The sequence below is a fragment of the Odontesthes bonariensis genome, chromosome 12, assembly GCF_027942865.1.
Source record: "Odontesthes bonariensis isolate fOdoBon6 chromosome 12, fOdoBon6.hap1, whole genome shotgun sequence".
Taxonomy (NCBI): Eukaryota; Metazoa; Chordata; class Actinopteri; order Atheriniformes; family Atherinopsidae; genus Odontesthes; species Odontesthes bonariensis.
The window spans coordinates 27685691-27701335 of NC_134517.1; the positions used below are offsets into that span (position 1 = coordinate 27685691).

At 38.3% G+C, this 15645-nt stretch overlaps 3 protein-coding genes across 3 annotated transcripts; 2 read left to right on the forward strand and 1 right to left on the reverse strand.

The window, feature by feature from the left end:
* Positions 1–101: 101 nt before the first annotated feature.
* On the forward strand, positions 102–4606 carry LOC142396824 (UDP-glucuronosyltransferase-like). The gene is made up of 5 exons (XM_075479940.1): positions 102–1059; positions 1731–1862; positions 2134–2221; positions 2337–2556; positions 2697–4606. The coding sequence occupies exons 1-5, from the start codon at positions 199–201 to the stop codon at positions 2977–2979; spliced, it is 1584 nt and encodes a 527-aa protein (XP_075336055.1). The 5' UTR covers positions 102–198; the 3' UTR covers positions 2980–4606.
* A 5556-nt stretch (positions 4607–10162) lies between these two features.
* Positions 10163–12147, forward strand: LOC142396825 (granzyme B-like). The gene is made up of 5 exons (XM_075479941.1): positions 10163–10505; positions 10668–10815; positions 11061–11199; positions 11457–11717; positions 11892–12147. The coding sequence occupies exons 1-5, from the start codon at positions 10454–10456 to the stop codon at positions 12039–12041; spliced, it is 750 nt and encodes a 249-aa protein (XP_075336056.1). The 5' UTR covers positions 10163–10453; the 3' UTR covers positions 12042–12147.
* Positions 11797–15459, reverse strand: rabl3 (RAB, member of RAS oncogene family-like 3). Its single transcript, XM_075479942.1, has 8 exons — positions 15390–15459; positions 14813–14904; positions 14441–14570; positions 14230–14344; positions 13976–14126; positions 13020–13091; positions 12556–12594; positions 11797–12407 (listed from the first exon to the last, which is right to left on the reverse strand). Exons 1-8 carry the CDS (start codon positions 15433–15435, stop codon positions 12351–12353), a joined length of 702 nt encoding a protein of 233 aa, XP_075336057.1. The 5' UTR covers positions 15436–15459; the 3' UTR covers positions 11797–12350.
* Positions 15460–15645: the final 186 nt, after the last annotated feature.

The following is a 15645-nucleotide window of genomic DNA, read 5'->3' on the forward strand; positions in this document are numbered from 1 at the left end:
TATATAACAGCTCAACTCAAAATGCAGCCTGCACTTCCTGTGCAGAATTCAAACACACTCACTCACTCACTCACTCACTCACTCACTCACTCACTCACTCACTCACTCACTCACTCACGCACACACATAAAGCCTTCTCTTAACAACAGGCACCACTAGCTCTCCCGACAAGTCAGCCTGCAGAGCAGAGAGGACGCAATGAGCAGAGAGGTGTGGTTTCCTACAGTGGGACTGCTGGCATGGCTATGCTGCCTCAGTATGGGGCCCGTTCAGGGGGGAAAGGTGCTGGTCATGCCTGTGGATGGAAGCCACTGGCTCAGCATGAAGATACTGGTGAAGGAACTCATCCGCAGGGGCCATGATGTCACGGTTCTGGTTCCCGAAAGCAGCCTGTTGATACAAGGCTCAGACGGCTACAAGACTGAGATCTACAAAGTACCATACACCCAAGCTGAACTGGATGAAAACTTCAACAAGCTCAGGGATGGAGTGTTCATCAAGGCACCCGGAATCCAAGATCTGTTTGTCAATGTGCAGCGTTTGGTGAACTTTACCTCACTCCAGGTGATTGGTTGTGAAGGTTTGCTGGACAGTGATTCTTTAATGAGTCAACTGAGGGGAGAGGGGTTTGATCTCATGCTTACAGACCCCTTCCTTCCCTGCGGCTCTGTCCTGGCAAAAATGTTCTCCATTCCAACTGTTTATTTCCTGCGTGGGCTTCCATGTGGACTGGATATTAAGGCTAACCAGTGTCCCTCTCCTCCTTCCTATCTTCCCGCGTCCTTCTCTGGTAATACAGACCACATGACCTTCCCACAGAGAGTGACAAACATGATGATGTCTATTTTGGAGTCCTATGTGTGCAAAGTAATGTATCAACATTTTGATGATCTGACCAGCAGGCGTTGTGAGGAAGGCATGACTTATAAAGAACTTATAAGCCAAGGGGCTATCTGGCTTCTCAGATATGAGTTTACTTTTGAATGGCCCAGACCTCTCTTGCCAAACATGGTTTTAATTGGTGGGATCAACTGTGCAAAGAAAGCTCCACTGCCAGCGGTGAGTATGCAAACATGCATGCGTCCCATCTGGACTCACTTAAAGCTCTGAACTCAATCAGGCTAAAGCAAACTGCAAACTTTAATGTAATGAAAGTTTCCAAAGAACCAGAAGAATGTTGAACAGGAACGGTAACGTTTTACTAAATTTAGCATCTGTATAAATGCTTGCTAATAGATTCAAAAGATACACATTTTTGGCATTGAATATTTGCTTTGTTGTAAAGGAAACAAGAAAAATCTCCTCAAATTATTTTCCTGAACCAAGAAACCAAATGCACATCTGAACTAAATGTGAATAAATATGTGTCAAAAGAAGCATCAAAAGAATTCTATAGATTTGTTTATTCAAGAGTTGCTTCATAACCTTGAGGTAGAACTATTTTTTCTGCTCCAGATTTCTGGACTATAGCCAGCACACTGTTGGGAAAGAGATGAGGGGCCCTGTTGTGTCAACAGGGATCAAATACTTGCAAACACAATAAGTCTGTTTTTAAAGGCACAAAGATATTTGTTCTTGAAAGATTAAAAGTGGATGGCATTTGATACATCTAATGTTTATTAAAAAATGCCTGAAATTCAAATTTGCCTCTATTGTGCAAATTTTCTTAAACTTTTTTTTTTTTTACATTTGTTGATGTAATTCTAATGTCTTCTCCAACCCCCATGCAGGACTTGAAGGAGTTTGTGGACGGCTCAGGAGATGATGGCTTTATTGTCTTTACACTGGGTTCAATGATAGCCAACATGCCCGAGGAGAAAGCTAAACAGTTCTTTGATGCCTTTCGGCAAATTCCTCAGAGGGTGAGGATAAGCTCATTAAATCACTTTACAATGGTTCAGTCTAATCAACTAACTTTTTTTTTTACTGTCCTTTATACTCTGAGTGTTGATTAATCATTTCTAACTACACAAGACAGACCAACAGAGATTTTCACTCTCTGCAAGTATGCTAAAGGTCTGATCAGGCCTTTGGACTTTGTCCTCTGCCTTTATGGAAACATTCCAAACCTTTCATTCATTAGCTCAGCAGTTTCAATCTGTTTCAAATGTGGAGCCCTGATTTGTGTTTCAGGTTGTGTGGAGATACACCGGCACGCTACCCAAGGATGCACCCAAGAATGTCAGAGTTATGAAATGGTTACCTCAGAACGATCTCTTAGGTGTGTTTATATACTATACTGAAATATACTACATGCTGTTGAAACCTATTACAACTGTTAACATGTTGTTTGCAGTGGATGAGATGATCTGTAATTCTGTGTCTGTGCTCCCCAGCCCATCCCAATGCTAAAGTCTTCATGACTCATGGAGGTACCCATGGCATCTACGAAGGTATCTGTAATGGTGTTCCCATGTTGATGTTTCCACTTTTTGGGGACCAGGGAGACAATGTTCTACGTATGGTGTCCCGTGGTGTTGCACAGAAGCTCAGTATATTTGATATGACAACTGAAACACTGGTGGCTGCACTGAATAACATCATCCAAAATAAAAGGTGAGGCAATTGAAATGAGTAAATGAGATGCAATGAGACAGTTTAATTGATTTGAGATTTGTGATAAACTGTAGTTACAAAAATTGTCAATAACTTGATGCCATAGAATCTCTTCAAACCCAAACATTGCTTCATCTCAGTTACAAACAGCGAATGGTGGAGCTGTCCGAGATACATCTGGACCAGCCTGTTCCACCAGTTGACTTGGCTGTTTTCTGGACCGAATTCGTCATGAGACACAAAGGAGCCGCACATCTGAGGGTATCTGCACATGACTTGAACTGGATTCAGTACCACAGCCTGGATGTCTTTGGCTTTTTTGCCATCGTTCTCATAACTGTTTCTTGGCTGACACTGAAATGCTGCTTGTTTTGCACCCGCAAGTGTTGCGGAAAGAGAATTGTAAAGAAAAAATCAGAGTGATGTCTTTCACAAAGTGATGGGTATGATCAAGTTTTAGTGTGGTGCAGAATGTGTGTGTTTATTATGTGTAGGCTAATGTGTGTGTATGTAAAATCTCAGCCATTTCTGCGTTTGGCTGGAACACGTGTAAAAATTAAGCTGGCAGTGATTGTTTGAAGCCACCCATGCACCCCATAAAACAAAAATTCCAAACAAATTAAATTAGCATGTATACAAAGACCTCCTGTAAGGTCTTTCCAATTTGTACACTCCATATTAGTTTAATCATCTGGTTCATGGGGAAATTGTTTCACTGATCTCGTTTTTATTTTCCAAAAGCCGCATTTCATAAAAACACATATTTGCTCACTAATTTTGTAGTTTTACTTAGATTTTATATCTTACATATCTGGCACATAATTTTGTTTGATTCATAAAAACTACCCAAGCAACATGTCAAACAATGTGAGCCAGGCATTGGTTAAAGATGGCAGCTAATTGCTAATCTTGCTAGTTAGCAAGCTAACAACATGTGATAAAGTGCTTAGGAGTGGTGTCAGATGATGTAAAAAGAAAACATTGTGGGAATATATGGCTAAAGATTAACACTCGAGGTGGAAGTAGACATTGCTCTTTAGTTTATATTTCACTGAACATTATACTGAGTGTTATGTGTCTATATTAGGCTACAGTGCAGAAACAACAGTTTCAGTTTGAAAGCCTAATCAAAATGTGGCTGATTTAAAGAAAACTTGTAATGACAAAAAGTGATTCAATGTCCTAACAAAAATATGTTATGACTAGCTTACATAAAACAGAAAGGGTTGATTTTGGTAAACAATATCTTTATATCACATGTCTGAGAATTCTCGCTGCTCTAGTTTTCTTGAATGAGAAAAACTGTTGTTCCTGCCCCCAATGAAAGTGGGCCACAAATTATCATTTTTGCATTGCATGGATGTGTTGCGCTCCCTTAACAGAGGATGATAAAAATCTGGAAAGGATTTCATGGGTAGTTTGTTGAGAAAACTGGTCCCATTTCTCATAGCTATTGACACTGTTTATTTCCTTTTTTCAAAAGGTAGTGATCGCTTTTTTGTTTCGCTTCTGTCGTTACAGAATCTTTAAGGGGATATTTTGTGCAAATTAGTCATTAGTAGTCTTTGTTTCGACTGCAGTAGCAGTCATCAGAGTGCTCTCAGTCTGAAGTATCAGAAAGAGCAGAATTATCACCATCTCAACTTAAGCCTCAAAAACATTCGAGCAAAAGCTATATTGTGAACTTATGCACTGCCTCACTTCTTCTTGAGACAGTAGTTTTTTGTGACAACATTTTCTCAACTGCAGAACGGCGACACAAACGGTCCGTTTCAACTTGGTAGTGACCATATTACTCTGTTCTGCATGACAGTTTGACACGGAACTGATGATATAAATCCACAAAATAGCATTTGCTAAAATGGCAATTAAACTTTTGAGTACCGAGTACTTTTTAGCCTAGCTTGCCTGTCAAGAAACCTTTTTTTTTTTTTTTTTTCAACATGTTTATTGCACATTTTGTCAATTTACAAATGGTGAACAACATAGAAAAAGGTGTTAGAGAGATAAATAAATGAAAAATATGTGAATAAATAAATGCGTATATCTATCTATCTATCTATCTATATATACATATATATACTGTATATACACACAGATACATATATATGTACGTAAAGGTTTAAATGCGCATACTAAATCAAGATAAAGATAGATAAATCTTCTGTTCAGGTCATCATTCCAGCCATCTACTTCAATATAATTTTTCTCAAGGAAATTACAGAAAACCTTCTAATTTTCCAAAACTTGTCAAGCTTATTTTTTGCGGTGTAGCTTAACTTTTCGAAAGCCAAATAGAAAGACATCCCTGTTAATCAAGAATCCTTTTCATTCTCCACACTCAGAACTAATAAGAATAAGAATTCCTTTATTCGTCCCACAGTGAAGATTGTTTTACGTTACAGCAGCAGCAAGAGATAAAAATAAATAAATAGATAAATAAATAAAAATTCCAAAATAGTAAAAAAATTTAAATAACAAATAAATATGTTTCAATGACACTGGGAAAAAAAAAAAAAGAATTATTGCATTTGTCCAACCACAACCGGACTTTTAAGATACATATAAACATGTTAGTCTGGCCAAAATTGTCTGAAATTGAAAACACTAATTAGACAAATACACTATAGGCTATGTGGGATATATAGACTCCTCACACAAGCTCAAAAGTTCCATCTCTTGCATTTTTTTTGTAAAAGTATATGAATATATTAAGACAGCCAAATTCCCAATAAAGCTCCCCTCATTCATGTAGTTTTTTGTTTCTTTTTTCAGAAGGCTAAAAGTGTCAGAAACTGTGACTGAAAATCAGCCCATTAAGACAAGGCAAGGCAAGGCAAGGCAAGGCAAGGCAAGGCAAGGCAAGGCAAGGCAAGGCAAGGCAAGGCAAGGCAAGGCAATTTTATTTATAGAGCACAATTCATACACAGGGCAATTCAAAGTGCTTCACAGCTACATAAAATCACAAGAAGGCAATAAAATCGTTAAAAAGAAATAAAAAAATAAAATAAAGAAATAATAATAAAAATAATAATAAAGAAATAATAATAAAAATAATAATTAAAAATAATAATAATAATTAAAAACCCATTGAAATAATCATTAGTTAATTAAAAAGTGAAGAGTGCAGATAAAATACGTTCAGGTGTCATATGCACAGCTAAACAGAACTGTTTTCAGCCTGGATTTAAACATTGTCAGAGTTGAGGCCTGTCTCACATCTTCTGGAAGACTGTTCCAGATTTTAGGAGCATAAAACTGAAATGCAGCCTCACCTTGTTTAGTCCTGACTCTGGGCACCAGCAGGAGACCCCTCCCTGAGGTTCTCAGAGCCCGAGTTGGTTCATATGGCTCTAACATGTCAGAGATGTACTTTGGCGCTTGACCATGAAGAGACTTGTACACAAGCAGAGCTGTTTTAAAGTCTATTCTCTGAGCGACAGGAAGCCAGTGCAGAGACCTGAGTACTGGACTAATATGGTCGTATTTCCTGGTTCTAGTCAGGACTCGAGCAGCAGCGTTCTGGATGTACTGCAGCTGTCTTACAGCCCGTTTAGAGAGCCCAGTGAGCAGGCCGTTACAGTAGTCTAACCTGCTGGAGACAAACGCATGGATCAGTCTTTCTAAGTCTGGTTTAGACACTATTCCTTTGATTCTGGCAATGTTTTTTAGGTGGTAAAAAGCTTACGATGTTACAGATTTAATGTGGCTGTTAAAGTTCAGGTCTGAGTCCAATATTACCCCGAGATTTCTAACCTGATTATTAGGTTTTAGAGAGAGAGTCTCAAGGTGACTGATAACACTTTCTCTTTGTTTCTGTGGACCACAGACAATGATTTCAGTTTTGTCTGAGTTTAGCTGGAGGAAATTGTTTTGCATCCACACACTGATCTGTTCGATGCAGCGACACAATGCATCTACAGGCCCGTGTTCTCCTGCCGTCAGTGACACGTAGATCTGAGCGTCATCTGCATAGTTGTGGTAGGACACATTGTAGCTGCGTATTAGCTGGCCTAGTGGAAGCATGTACAGATTGAACAATACGGGTCCCAGGATTGACCCCTGGGGAACCCCACAGGTCATAGCCATTTGGTCTGAGACACAGTTACCAATTTCAACAAAATATTTCCTGTCCTCCAGATAGGACTTGAACCAGTTTAAAGCACGACCAGAGATTCCCACAACATGTCAACAAGACAACATGTCTCTGTCACCTAAAACTACTTCCAGACTGTCGCTCTGCTTTTATAAAACCTATTAACCCTCCCATTCATGTACAGTGGTGAAAGATGGTGGTCAGAATAAATGGCCAGGTAAAACTTATGGTTTGGTTGCAGCATGAAGACACAAAATACTGATAATACTTATTAAGCCAACATTGTACCCATATTATAATTCATCCGGATCGAACAAAGACAGCTCGGGCTAACATATTGCAGGTTGACGTTGTAGATAACAGCAATAATGGTGTTGCTGGGAAGAGCAGTATCAGTTTTTCTCTCTCTTGCCATTAATCTTCATTGCACTAGCTAAGAGGTTACTACCATCTTAGATTGCTTGATATCAGTTGGCCTCAGTTGGATAATTCACAGAAAGTCTGATTAATTTGTTTATTAAATGCTGCCTTCACAGTTTGTTTCATCAAACAGCTAAGAAACACCTCTGTTACTTTATATAAACACCGTGAGTGATTACTTCCAAAAGTAATCATGCTACCTGGAAGCTGATGAAAAAGGTCAAGTACCTTCTTAGCTGATGTTTGCTTGGGTTCAATCAAAAAGGTTGCTATAGATTCATTATCTACCAGCCAGTTATCTTTCCTTTGAAGAAGGTCTTTCCAGTCAGCCATTGAAGGAAAACGTGTGCCATCTATGATCCTGTCAAATCATTTAAATCAGTGTCTCAGTGCTGAGGTTGGTGTTGGTTTAAAACTGTCCATCCACACATATACTGGTAGTTTTTACAGGTTGTGATATGTATGCGTGCACCATAGTAGGCGCATCTCTTGCTGTTTTGGTATTTCTCTCTGCCGACCCTGTAGACGCTGGGGTCGTCTTTTTTCTTTTGTGCTCGCCTTCCTCTTCCTCAGGAAACTGTCTTTAAGCACAAACAAAGATTATGCACCGCGAGAGGCTGAATTTCTCACCACCTCCACAGCACTTGATTTCACTGCACCACATTTAGCGTTTTGACGTTAACAGATGCATTCCGACTCATTTACTCAAATAATGTTTTTGGAAAAATTCTTCACCAACAACCTAAAATTAGACGGGAACACCCCTCAGAAATATAAAAAGGACACACAATTCTAGTAGGAAGTAAACAATAAATAAATTAAAGAAAAATGAGGATTGTCACCACACCTGCACGTCCAGCTACACAACTGTCTGTTCACTAGACTGTTTTTACTTCATTTGTGTCATTACCTCCATTACAACACAGGTGCTGTGCTGGAATAACTTTGTATTGTAAGGTACTGCGGCATGCACTGTTCTCTGTGACTGTGAGTGAAAGTAGTAAGTCAATCAATTGCTATAGTATGCAGCGGCAATCCTTGTCAATATTGACAAAGATAATACTGTATGTGTTGAGGACTGAGGTCCGTTTCACGAAGCAGGTTTAGTGAAAACTCTGAGTAGATTAACCCTGAAATGAGGGAAACCCTGAGTTTTCCGTTTCACAAAGGGAGGTAACTCAACCCCGAGAAAGAGGGGTAACTCTAGCCTGTTTCACAAAGAGAGGTAACTTAACCTCACGGTCAGTTACCGTAGTAACAGACTCTCTGAACCTAACCTGGTCGGGACCAGGTTTTCCTAAAGAAACCTCGAGTTTCTTTCTGTCTCCGCCCTCTTTCAGCCACACACGACATTTGATTTCCTCATTCATTCAGTCAGTCAGCAGAGCGAGTCATTGTACTTCTAGAAGCCCTTTAGGCACAGTAGGAGGCGACTTTTTTCACCAACATGTCCTTTTGACAACGATCCCGTGGATGAAGGTGGAGCAATATTGCGCAGAGAAATAAATATTCGTCGGAGATGGTTATCAGACCGAGCATAGATTTTTGCATTTACAGACAATTACCTTTTTGAGCGGCACCATCAGAATTTTGTTGGGAGAAAAGAAAAAAAAGACATAAAAGACAAATAAATATTTGTATGAATAGGCTTAAAAAAGACATATATAGGCCTATTATATTTTATAAAGACACTTGTCTCTTGGGGGTGGACTCCCTCCAGAGATTCCCTCAGCCACTGCCCTCCCGTTAGAGGTGGCGGTGCTGGGCAGCACCCGTTTTACGGGCATCTGCCTTCTTTCTGTTGGCTCAGTAGAAGTCTGTGTTAGTTTAAATAGGCTTAATTATTTAACAGAACGTGATATAGATGAGAAGACTTAGTTTATGTGTGTGAAAACAGCATTATGTTGGGAATGAAATAACTGCACAGTCAAATAGCCACTTAATATTTATTTTACAGTGTAAAACATGATCAAAATGAGGTACCTCCATGCCGAGGTCTCACCTGTTTGAACAATGTTTTTATATTTCATCTTAAGCTGCTGCCAAGAGCGCTTCTCCCCTGCGGGATTGCACCTAAATGAAATAAATGAATGGGTTACCATTCAAGCAGTTTCCCCTGTAATATTATTGTGATTGCAAAGGACTACATTTAAACTTACACTTTTTTCTAAAAACGTGTTGAAACTCGCCGTATGAGCGCATTAAGATTTCCAATTCGAGGTTGGTGAAAAACATAGCCCCTCCTCTTCCCCGTTGCCATGGTGACTCGTCGAATCGGGGCTCCATTGATGCTGGCTTTTTGAAGTTGTGGCGCAGGTGCACACGCAAAACTCAAGGTGAATCTACTCAGAGTTGATTAAACGCACTCAAATCAGCGTTTCTGGAACCGAAAACTCTGGGTTTTTTTTCTCAGAGTAGATCAACTCAGAGATCAGGAATAGACTCAGAGTTGGTTGAACCTGCTTTGTGAAACGGACCCCTGGCCAAGTTAAGTTCGTCTTACATGCGCTACAATGGCCTTTAACGCCACCTAGTGGGAAGCAGAGACAATGCACAGAAATCTGGTCTGGTTCATAACAGTCCCTTAAAAGGTATTTTTGTTTCTTTGTTGTTTCATAAGTTAAATATCACTCACTTAAACTCTCGACTAGAATTTATTCTTATCTACTCTCAGGATATTGTAGCTCAAGTAAGTCCACAAATCCACAAAGAGAGCAATGTCGAGCTGCAAACATTTGAAGGTAAATTCTTTAGAAGTCACTGTCAAGTTCAAAGTTATATTCTAACCTTTGCCACAAAGGGGGTTGGATAGAAAAGCTACCGGGGATGGAAAGTACCATGAGGTAAGGTGGAAAGTGAAAGGTATATAAAAACTTCAATAGCGTTGTTGTTAACATGGCCCAAATACTAATTGCCCACAGAATATTTTACCTTCTACCTCATATCTTCCTGTAGAGCGATGATAGTAAACAGACAGCAAACAATCTGCCAAGTGTGAGATGGACAAGCAGACAGGACCTAAACCATTTGATGTTAAATCTGATCAAAAGTCATTGTTTTTTTTTAAGAATTTTTTGACTTTCTTTTAAATCCACCAATTTAAAGGAACAAATCAAGACAACAAAGAAATAATCTGTCATTCAAAATTAATAAAACGTAAGAGCAGATAACACATACGCAGTTTTTTTAAAAATAGATGTAAAGAGAGACATTTCTGACATATGCAGCAGTAGCCAAAGTGTGATTGCAGCTCCTGCCTGTGCAAGAACGTTTTTGACACCTGCCCACAAAGTTTCCGTTTGTGAGTTTGGAGGATGAGTTAAAAAGGTGGTCGTGTGGGTACTGCAAGCCAGACTGTTCAGCCTTCCCTTCCACGGAGCCATGATATGCACATGCAGCATCTTTTGTGTCCTTCTGCTGGTCACCCTTACTGGTAAGATCAGGCGAAATCCTTCTAAAATATAAGTGAGTCTAATTGATAAGAATCATAGCAGATTTTTAAGGATGAACCCCTCCCTTTGTGTTTACTTTTGTTGTTGTTGTCATGATTCTGCTATAATCTGTGTATTGATTTGACATTTTCTTAATATGAAAGGGGCTACTGAGAGTGGTATAGTAGGTGGTAGGGTTGCAAAGCCCCACTCCAGACCCTACATGGCATCACTCCAGGATAAAAATGAACATAGATGTGGTGGGATACTTATTCGGGAGGACTACGTTCTAACTGCGGCACACTGCAAGATGTGAGTTTAGTTTTTTTTTTTTTATACATTTATCAGTCAATAAAAAGATACGAATCATTCAGTCGCTATTTTATTTTCAGAATTATTTGTCATCTATCAAAGACCAGCGTAATGATTTCTAATAGATATTTTTTTAATAAAACAAAAATTGTGTGGGTAAAGCTCTCTACATAACCACAGAGTGATCTTTAAAGCACTAAACATAGATGTTAAATACGACAAAATTATTTGTTCTTGTTTTTCAGTTCTAAAACTATGATTGTGGTACTTGGAGCACATGACATTAAGGAGGAAGAGGAAAGTCAGCAATCGATCCCCGTGGCAAAGTACCACCAGCATCCAAAATTCAATGGACTAGTCAACTATGACATCATGTTACTTAAGGTAAGCTAAAAACTGTTGAAAAATAAATCTAACAACCCAATAATTAAAAAACAAAAAGTCTTTAGTTGATTTTAATCACTCAAGTTTCACTTGTTCAGGTCTTACAGGATCTCACACCTTTGAACTGAAGTGTTTGACATTGTGGGTGTGAACTGTCTCCCCCTCAAACTGACATACATACTTAAACTCAAATGAAAAGTGAACCTTTTAATGAAATGCACTTCAAAGTGACATGAAGGCTCTCTTCTCTTTTACAGTTAAAAACCAATGCCACACTGAATAAGTATGTGAAGCCCATTGGACTACCTAAGAAAGATGGAAAAATTCCCGCCAACATTAATTGTGCTGTTGCCGGCTGGGGCAAAACCGGAGCCAATAAGCCTGCTTCAAATGTTCTGAAGGAGACCACAGAGAAAATGCAATTCAGTTTTGAGTGCAAAAATCTTTGGCAAGAACATTTCATTAGTCAGCATATGATTTGCACCAAGCATAACAAGAAGAAAGGAGGGATATGCCAGGTAATAAAAGAACACACGCAGCTCACGAATAAATGAGAAACAAACTCTGTCATACAATACAATGCACAAATTATGCTGCTAATAGAAAATATCACAAACTGCATTTTTATTTATGAAAAAACAAGTGCTCTGGCAGGTTTAACAATTAAGTCTTTCTGTTGACTTTTTTTCTAGGGTGATTCCGGTGGACCACTAATCTGCAACAGCAAGCCTCAAGGCATAACTAGTTTTACCGTAGCAAATGACTGTGAGAATCCTTATCCTCATGTCTTCACTAAAGTCGGTTTCTTTATCCCCTGGATTAAGACCGTAATGAAGGAATAGGGGGAAATGCTGCATGAGCTTTCTTCACTTGCTTATTAAATAATAAAGTAAAATGTGTAGAAAAACTGATGCAATAAAACAACGTATTTTAGCTTACATGTGTCTCTTCATTTCTGAAATTTTTTACAAATTATTTGTACAAGTTTATCAGCTATTTACATAATTACTTTTATTTGTTTCAGATTGAAGCCAGTCAGAGCAAAGGGTGAGGATGAGTTGTTTTCAGTGGGGATGATGGTTGACTTGTAGCGTAAAAACCAACAGATGCGATGATCAAACCACAGACCACTGTTGCTTTCCATGACCACGTCAGTCATAGTGCAAACTTTTGAAATTGAACCTCTTCCTGTCTGTGAAACCTGCCATCTGCAGGGAAAGTAAAAGTAAATAAAGGTCTTTAAAGGAACAGTTAGATTTAAACTTACACTTGAAATCAAGTGAACATTTCCATTTACCAAAATGATTTTTTAAAATCATTTGCACAAAAGAGAAACATGAAAAATGCTAAACTTACCTGACTTGGATCTTTGGTGAAATATCTCTTCTCTATTACCTGTTATAACATGAGAGCATAACACTTAACACACATACTTAATAACACATACTCATAGGTATGCTGAAAGAAGACTGCCAAACTTCAGTAAATGGAAAAATGTGCGTATTGATAATAAAAGTTGGGTTACATTAAATTCCTAAACAACGCATATTGCTCGGCCACCCCCACTTCAACAAAACAATATACAATAAAAAAACAAAATTTCTATGAAAATGAGGTTTTATGATATTTAGACAGCATACAAAAGAAGGATTAAGTGCTTTAAATTGATGAATTGTGGTCAGCTGTGAGGTATAGGGACCTCATGTTGGTTGTTGATTCTTGCCTTGTTAATGATCACATCCGGCATCAGAAAATGTTGAAAAAGGCAAAAAAACATTTCTGCTTCCTGATAACTGAGTCACAGAGCTCGGGTTTCTCACCTTGTCAAAGAACCTGCTAAGTTTCACAGCATTTGATGTGCCTGCAGCAAGGTATCTTGGGTTGGTGCAATCCTGAGGAAACAATGTATAAGAGAATAATGTAGCACTACAGCCGCAAAGTTTTTTTTCTTTTCGTTTTTTCCCCACTCACTCACAGTTTTATATGTAGGAAATGTTAGTGAATACAGTATTATTTTTTTTAAATCCATAGAAATAAATATTAATAATCCTTGTCAACAAACAACGTCATAGTGTCTTCCTTAATCGTATCACTATGTGTCACCAAAGTCTGGTTTTTAAATTGTTGACAAGAGTGCCAAAATGTTGCAACTGTTGAGAGAGATAGAAAAGATAAAGATTTGATTAATACAAAAAGCCTCATTCACAAACAATGAATGTATAAGAATATGTATTTGAACAATAATTTAATATTTTATGTAGACGATTCATGAATATATCCTTGCCTGCATTTTTAGATAAACTGCTACTAATGCATTAGTCAGATGTATCACAGACTCATCCATGTCTATTGTCATGATGCAAGTATAATCCAGCATCATCTGGCCTCCAGTTTAAATTTAAAGTTTTATTTAAACTGAAAAGTTTATTTGAATGAAATGGGGGCTTCATGTTATTCTGTGCTTGTTTATAACGATGAAACAGAATAATCTTACAATTTGGAGTCCCACCTATAGATGGTTGGTCAGTAACAGTGAGTCTCTATTGCTATCATAGGCTGAGAGATCCTGTAATCACCTGTTTCCTTCTTTCTTCTCCTTCAGTCCATTCTCTTGTTTTCTTTTCTCTTCAAATTATCATTAACACCTCAGAGGAAACTCCTCATCCTTTTTCGCTTCAGGAGCAAAGATCATTTTTGTGCACTCATTAATTAATGACGCTTGTGGTGCTTCATGGGTACACATGCAGAACAGCAAAAAAAAAAAAAAAAAACCTACAAGATTTATCTCCTCTGCATTGAAATCTTCAGATAGGAAAGCCGTCCGGGTGAGAACTTCACTGCGTTTGTTCTCTGGAATCTGGTCAAACTTGGTTCCAATCAGAAGTAAAGGCACTGGGTTCTCAGCAAACTGCTCCCTGTCATAGTCCCTGCAGCCAGAAAAAGAAATGAAACAATTTGAGTCACTCATCAGTTTTGACACCTATGTAAGTGTGTCAAAGTTTTGCCTCTGTGAAAACAAATAAAGTGTACCCATTTGAGACTATAACTCCTGTCGGAGAGGAATCCTTATTCAAGGCTTCTAGTGACCAGCGGTAGAGATTCTGGGAAGATTTCTTATTTGTCAAATCGTGTACCAGTATAATTCCTACAAAATACGCAAAAAGAACAGAGCATATTTGAATAATATATAAGATCTTTTGATATTACATTTGTTTGAATTATCGTATAAAATCCACTTTACCATTAACTGAATTGTAGAAGACTGCTCTGGTGCTTTTGACGCTGCTGGCACTGCCAATAGATCCTCCAACATCCCAGAGTTCAATGTAGAAGGTTTTCTCCTCTGGGGTTCCCTCCTTATAGTCTTGAACCTGTAGTTGAGTAATTGTTTTTTGTTAGTTAATTGTTATTTATTGTATTCCTCTTTTAAATATTTGTGTTTGTGACAGTTTGAATGGGTTGAACAATATATTAGAATGCTACAGTGTCTTCAGGTCTTGATAATAGTCTAATTAATTTTGGGATCAAGTTGGATTCAAACATTATTAATTTGAAGGGCAAAAAGCATAACTTATCCGAATTGAATTAGACACATTAGAGGTATTTAACCTACCCGTAGATCCACAGAGCAGCCAACAGTCCAAGATGGATTTCCTAAAACTTGATTCTGGCATAGAAGATGGACCAAGGAAGATTTGCCTACCCCTGCAAATGACAAGAAAATAAGTACAAGTGTATAGAGTATAAGTGACAGCGTATGTAGGCTCAATTTATCCAATGCAATAACTTCTGGGTAGGCTACAATGTTTAGCCTGGCAGATCACAATACTGTAATTAGTTCAGTTTCTTGCGGTCTTGATGGGTTGCTCTGACAGTCTTATGGTGAGTAATCAAGACGCCATTGAGAAATCTTATGAGTGCAGGGTAACCTTAGCTTATTTCACAGCAGCTTCCTCGTATAATATTAATGGATATCTTCAACGAACCGTTGAGTCTGAAACTTAAATTCGGCATACCTATTTTAGTTCTGTTGCAACTTTTAGCATTGATTTTGTTTAGCCTAAGTGTCTGTCTTGGATACAAATGCACCACTTTAGTCAAACGAAGTTAACACATAACAGAAGCCATTATCCCCTTCAAAATTAAAGGTATACTGTAAACAGTAAGGGTATAAATGGTACAGAACTCACCGGAATCTCCCAAAACTAATACTTTTACCCTGTCAAGAGAAGCCATTTTTGATATTAGAGTGTCCCGGAAGAAAACATTAAAAAACCCGCCCAAATCACCCACTTATTTGCTTTGATTGGTTAAAAAAGACAAAAACCGCCTCTTTCTTTAAAATAAAGCAGAGTCACTCGCTAAGGTAGCAATCGATCAAAACCCTTTGTTTCTATTGGCTTTTAAGTGTCTTCTGTTTTACGTGGCCAACCGGAACTTAAGAAG